The 6,748-nt window shown below is 63.0% G+C and overlaps 1 protein-coding gene across 2 annotated transcripts in view; it reads right to left on the reverse strand.

The window, feature by feature from the left end:
• GSG1L (GSG1 like) overlaps window positions 1–6,460 on the reverse strand; it is a 219,235-nt gene extending 212,775 nt beyond the window's left edge. Inside the window, exon 1 of one of the 2 annotated variants that reach the window (XM_066383179.1) lies at window positions 5,922–6,460. In XM_066383179.1, coding sequence (XP_066239276.1) covers window positions 5,922–6,261 — 340 coding nt within the window. In that variant the 5' untranslated portion in view covers window positions 6,262–6,460. The remainder of the gene's footprint in view (window positions 1–5,921) is intronic. The other variant, XM_066383178.1, reaches the window with a different exon arrangement.
• Window positions 6,461–6,748: the final 288 nt, after the last annotated feature.

Here is a 6,748-nt window from a genome sequence, read left to right on the forward strand (position 1 = left end):
TTTCCTCATCTGGAAAATGGGCATAACCACACCTCCCTCATAGAACTGTTATGGGGGTGGAAGGAGGAAACACTTGTGGAAGGCTTAGAGCCACCACGCCTCTTTTGTTAAAAAAAAAAAGCAGACTGCCACATGCAGCGCCTCAGTTGGATGTGTCTGGGTCTAGGAAGCTTGATCCCCTACTTACTACAAATGGACCTTCGGCGCTTGTCTGGGGGGTCTCACAGGGGAGCACAGCTACTCGTACACCCTTGACCGAAGAACAGTCCTCTCTGTCGGGGAAGGTCGTCCTCTTCCACTGACCGAGCGCGTAGCTTCGGGGGGGGGGGGGGACGCACGGAGCGGTGAGGGAGGAAGGGGACACCCGCCTGGCCTGACAGATCAGCCAGATCAACCCTGGAGCTCAGTGGAAAGTCCCATGTCGCAGTCAGAGCCTCCTCCCATCCAGAGCCACGCCTTTCAAAGTCAGAGTCTTCACCCATCAGAGGCCCCTGACACAAAGCCCACTGAAGCCCATCTGAATGCACACCAACACTCCACAGCACTAGAAGCCACCGGGTGGGGGCATCGCGTGTCCCCCCATATTTATGAAAATGTAGCAGTATAATTCAAGGGAGTGGGCAGAAAAGCCGTGGTTTTTTGAAAAGGAAAGAAGGAAAGGAAGAGAAGTGTGGGAGGCGCTGGGGGCGTCTCCTCCTGAGTGGGACGGCCCTGCCCGACTCTCAGCGGGCAGGGGGAGTCCTCAGAGAGCCCCCTGACTCACGGTGTCCTAAGAAGACACTTAGAGCCAGGGAAAGAACTGGATACAAACTGTCATCCCAACAGCAACATTCCTCCCACAAACACTGACTGAGCACCCACTGTCCATCAGCAGGAGCACAGGGAGCCAGCAGGAACGGTGCACACAGACTCCACTCCACCTTCACGGAGCTGATGGATGACAAAAAACAGACACGGACGTGAAGGAAAAGTCCACGCTGGCAAGTGCAGAGCACAAATCAAGCAAGGATGTGTGAAGAGATCGTTTTGATTTTGGAGAGAGCTCAGCACTGACTTAGAGAAGTTTCTAGAAATAATCTTGTGGCCATGTGGGGGAAAAGCATTCCAGGCAGAGGGAAGAGCCAGTGCAAAGGCCCTGAGGTCGAGTATGCCGGTGTTGGGGGCCTACGTGGTGTTGGGGACCCATGTGGCACAAGTTGATGGCCACAGGGTGGGGGTTGGGGCCACAGGAGGAGAGCAAAGAGCTGTGTACCAAGGGAGGGGCTGAGAGCCGCCTTCACAAAGGGGAGGCCACGGCTTTGACTCTAAGGAAAAGAAGGCGTTGGAGGTTATTGTCTGCACAAAGGAGGAACGGGACCTGGTGATGTCTCTGCTGCTGGGTGGGGAGGAGACTGAGGGGAGCAGTGGTCAAAGCTGGGAAGCCTGGCTGCTCAGAGTGCACAGGAGAGGTGGCCCAGCAGGGGCAGCACAGGAGAGGTGACACAGACAGGGGCGGCACAGGAGAGGTGACACAGACAGGGGCGGCACAGGAGAGGTGACCCAGACAGGGGCGGCACAGGAGAGGTGACACAGACAGGGGCGGCACAGGAGAGGTGACACAGACAGGGGCGGCACAGGAGAGGTGGCCCGGGCAGGGGCAGCACAGGAGAGGTGGCCCAGCAGGGGCAGCACAGGAGAGGTGACACAGATAGGGGCGGCACAGGAGAGGTGACACAAACAGGGGCGGCACAGGAGAGGTGACACAGACAGGGGCGGCACAGGAGAGGTGGCCCAGCAGGGGCGGCACAGGAGAGGTGGCCCAGCAGGGGCGGCACAGGAGAGGTGACACAGACAGGGGCGGCACAGGAGAAGTGGCACAGACAGGGGCGGCACAGGAGAGGTGGCACAGGCAGGGGCGGCACAGGAGAGGTGACACAGACAGGGGCGGCACAGGAGAGGTGACACAGACAGGGGCGGCACAGGAGAGGTGGCCCGGGCAGGGGCGGCACAGGAGAGGTGACACAGACAGGGGCAGCACAGGAGAGGTGGCCCGGTCAGGGGCAGCGTGGAGTGGCCAGGCAGGGGCGGCACAGGAGAGGTGGCCCAGCAGGGGCGCCACAGGAGAGGTGACACAGACAGGGCGGCACAGGAGAGGTGGCCCAGGCAGGGGCGGCACAGGAGAGGTGGCCCAGGCAGGGGCAGCGTGGAGTGGCCAGGCACACTCTTGGCACTCCCCTGGGCTACTTCCCTGACCCTCACCCTGGAACAGGGGGAAGTGCTCCGACCCCCTTCCGACAAGGAAACACACTGAGGCTCTTGCCCAAACCACACTGCTGAAACGGAGGCCGCACACTGGAGCACATCCCACCCTTCCCCGGAGAGAACGGCCATGGCTGCCCCCACTTCAGCAAAGAGAGTGGGTCTGGTCGCTCAGAACCCCCAGCAGCCTGCCGCTGCATCCCTGACTGCTCCCCTCTCCGGCTGCCCCAATCCCACCTCCCCCCTGCCATCCCTGACCCCGGCCCCCATCCCTTCCCCAGCCACCCTTTCCTCAGGGTCAAGTCCAGCCTCGCCTGTGCCCCCAGCTAGCACGCCACCCACCACCCAGCCATCCCACCAGCACTTTCTCCCCAGGCCTTTCCTCTGCTGCGCCCCCCCCCCCCGGGCTGCCTGCGTCTGTACCCACCCTCCCTCCCGAGCACCCACGCCGGAGAGCAAGCCTGGCCGTTCGCGTGGAGGCCGGAGGTGAAGCCGCGTGGAGGCCACACTCCTCGTTCTGTCTGTGGAAGGAGGCTGATGCTCCCTTTGAGGAAGGAGAAAAGGTTCCTTTGTGCCGGGCTGGTGAGGTTGTGTCGGTTCAGGACGAGCTGCAGTTTTCTTTGTGAATGCTGTGGATGTTGAGTGTGGGAAAGAGGGCTTATTCCATTTCCCTGTGGCTACCCGGAGTGCGGAGGGTTCTTCTCTGAGCACGGAGAAAAATCACCAAACAGGCGGTGGAGAGGAAGGAACACTTAGCAGCTGCTTCTCATGGAGAGGCTGGGATCTCATGGTCAGGATTTTCACTCCAGTGAAGGTAACACTCCTTGTTTCACGTGCGCACGGGAGGGGAGGAAGTTGACCCTCAATGCTCTCAGGGGTGGAGGGAGGGGAGGGTAGGATTGGGGGGGGGGGTTGGGGCATATTTTCCTCTTCAAGTAAACAATAAATTAAAAAATGGTCACAGAACCCAGAAGAAAGGTTGTCATAGCAACAAAAGTTTGGGGCCAGGTACTTCCTGACACCCTTTCAGGACCACAGTGGCAGAAGGGGCCGGATTTGGGCACTGTGGGATCAGCCCGGGAAACCGTCCAAGCTGGCTCCGACCGTCCGCATTTCTCACCAGCACTGACAGGCTGATAACTATTTTCCAAGCTCTTAGGGAGGAAAATTGTGATTTTCTGGGAGGGGTGCTCTCTAGCTAACAGTGATCAGGAGAAAAGAGAAAAACTAGGTTTGTTTTGTTTACCCAACAAACTCACCCTCCAGGTCTCTACCAACAGAGCAGCGGGAGTCAGTCGGGTCTTAGACTGAAGCTACCCCCACCCCTTCTCTTCTCCAGCCCCAACTGCGTCTTCTCTTCCCTCACCACTTCCCCGGACTCCTGTCTGCCCCCAGCCAGCTGTGAGGCCCGGACAGAAGCCTCTCTGAGCCTCACACTCCTCTCTGAAACGCGGCCCGCAGACGGGCCTGCCTCTCGAGGGGACTGTTCAGGCATAAGGTCTGGCAGGTGAGTAGTTCTCACCATGCCTGGGGCACATGAAGGGCTCCATAAATATAAGCTAACATTGTTTTTAAATGTTTCCCCCCATTAGTAATTTTTTTTAAATGCTGGGGCTTAAATATCCTCCATGGAGCTGGGGATGCGCTATGTGGACAAGCAGCAAGGAAAGGCCGGCAGGAGTTCGGACTGTGACCACCAGGGAAAGGCCAGGAAAGACCCCAAGCAAGCAAGAGGCTCCGCTGGCCTGCGAGGCCAGGACACCCCACGGAGGCAGGGACAGGGCAACTCTGCTGCCGGAGACACACACTGTTATAAAGGAAGGAGCAAGGCTCTGCATTTCTCCACAAAGGAGAAAGCTGGAGGCAGGTGCAGGTGATGTGTCCGGGGGCAGGCCTCCCCAACCTCGGAGACATCACCTTGAGCTCGGAGAAGGCTGTGTGGGAACCGCTACACAGGTGTCCGCAGGCCAGGACGAGGTGTTAGAGGCCCCTGAGGGAGAGGTTAGGGCTGGGCCGAGTGGAAAACAGGGAATTTTTAGCTAAGATGCCTTTTGAAGTTATTTTTTTATTACATCCCAGAGTAAAAATTCAAGATGTGAGTGCACATCAGAAGTGAGAGTGATGGGTGAAATTGGTTAGGGGCAGGACCCCATTCAAACACCCAGTGTCTCTGGCGAACAGCCAGCGCGGAGCATCGGGGTGCCACCAGTGGCCAGACAGAGCAGGCAGCGCCCGTTCGTTATTCTGTGACCTCATCCAACTTCATCCGGCAAATAGGTGTGAAGACCTACTCTGCACTGGACACTAACTACCCAGGGGACATCCTGTGGGGACAGGTCACAAGACGCTAGGACCGAAGGCGGGCCCCACACAATTTCAAGTTGTGCCAAGAGTGATGAGGGAGATAAAGGTGGTAATAAAGTACAAAGATGGGGAGTCCCTGTCCCAGAAGGGAGATCCACAGAGGTCTTCTCTCCAGGAGACCCTGCCCCTGTCCTGCGGGAGCCGAGGAGGACCCAGCCCGGGAAGCTGTGGGGAAGGGCATTCCAGGCAGGGAAGCAGCGTACTGGGCCTCAGCTACGCTTTCGTCCCTCTGACCTTTAAACCAACGGCTTCTGCAGGACAAACTATTGGTCATGGCCCCGATCCATTTACATTTGAGCACACACACACACACACACACCAGCATGCAAGGAGCAGTTTTAACCTTGGGGAAAGAGGTTAATTCACTCAAGAGCGTCCCCACACCGGGGACTGGAAGGTAAGGGGTGGTGTGGACCAGCCCCCGGAATCTGACAAGCGGGCTGTAAGGCAGCAACTCACCCGGGAGGCTCGCTGCCTGCCGGGGGCACTCACTCTGGCCCCGGCTGCACTTCGGCGGCACAGGAGGGGGTGTGAGACCAGTGGAGCAGTTCGATCCGCCGAGTAAAAAGTCATACACGCCCCAATCCTGGTCGGACCCGCTCCCACCCAGCTGTCCCGCTTTCTCACCCGCCTCCTTTCCCTCCCCGCCGCCTCCTCTCCCGGGCGGGGGCCAGGACGCGAAGGGCCCCCAGCCGGGAGCCCAGCGGACTCCCTCTCCGCACTCCGGTGCTTTCCCAGTCCCGTCTGGGGGCTGGAAGTGGAGGCTGGAAGTGGGGGCAGAAGAGTGACTCCTCGGGCTCCCGGCTCTGCGGACCCGCGGCGGCCCCTGAACCCCCTCCTCCCGGGCGGGACGGGGTGCGGGGGAGGCACCCGGCGCCCCGCGAGAGGAAGAGGGGGCGGGGCGGGCACGGAGCGGAGTTCTGGCGCGGAGACGACCGCGCGCCCCTGCGACCCGCCGCTGGCGTGGGTGCCCGGGAGACGCGCCTCTCCAGGGCGCGGCCACGTCCCCCAAGCCGCCCGGGGCTCGGAAGCCTCAGGGGCCCGGCCCCAAAGCCTGAGACGGAGGAGCGTCCCAAACACCTAACATTCTACCCCCTGGGTCGGCCCGACGCTCGTCCCCGCCGCGGAACGAGGGGCCGAGCCTGCGGAGCGCCGGCAGCGGCGGTGCGGGGTCCCTGGCCGGCCCGGAGCAGGGAGCGCGGCTGGGGACTCGAGCCCGCGGGGCCGCGCAGCCCGGGCGCCGGGAGCCGGGGGCCGAGGGCCGGGGGCCGGGGGCCGGGGGCCGGGAGCCGAGCCCGCGGGCGCCGCCGCTCACTCACCGAGCCCGCCGAGCTCCTCCTCGCACGAGTACCAGATGCCGGTGTGGAAATTCCTGAAGAGGAAGCGGTCGTCGCCCGTCTCCCAGCTGTAGAGCGCGCCGCCAGGGGGGCCGTTCCCCGCGGCCGCGGCGGCGGGGGCGGCGGTGCCGTTGGCGGCGGCGGTGGCGTTGGCGCCCGAGTTGGGGCAGTTGGCGCGCCCGCCCTGGCCGCAGCCGGGCTTGGGCACCCGCTGCGTGCCCTGGCACCAGTGCGTGGTGAGGAAGGCGGTGGTGGCGAAGAGCAGCGCCAGCAGGTTCAGGGCCACGGCCACGAGCGCTCGGCCGCGGCGGCTCGTCTTCATGCCGCCCGCGCCGCCAGGACCGCGCCGCCGGGGAGCTCCGCGCGCGAAGTTGGCAGCCGGCGCCCCGCGTCAGCGGCCGCTGCCAGCCGCGCCCCGGGGCTCGGGCGCCTGCGATCGGCAGCGGCGGACACGGCGCGGGCCCATGGCCCTCCCGGTGGGGGGGGCGCGGCGCGGGGAACGCGGGGGTCGGGCGGCGGCGGCGGCGGCAGCAGCGGAGCGGCTCCGGCGCGCCCGGAGCCCGGAGCGCGAGTGCACCTCAGCTAGGAGTCGCTGGTGCCTGGCAGCGGCCACGGCGCAGGGACGCGCGCCACTCCGTGGGGAGACACCTGCAGGCTGCTGGCGACACTGTTCCAGCGCCCTCCCTCACGGAGAGAGGGAGCGCCCCACGCCGGCCGCGGGCGGGGGACCCGGCAAGAACGGACACCCCCGAAAACGACCCTCACCGCAGCGGAGGGTCTGAAAAGCAAGGAGAAGACCGGGCAAAGCG

Source organism: Saccopteryx leptura, chromosome 4 (assembly GCF_036850995.1).
Source record: "Saccopteryx leptura isolate mSacLep1 chromosome 4, mSacLep1_pri_phased_curated, whole genome shotgun sequence".
Lineage (NCBI taxonomy): Eukaryota > Metazoa > Chordata > Mammalia > Chiroptera > Emballonuridae > Saccopteryx > Saccopteryx leptura.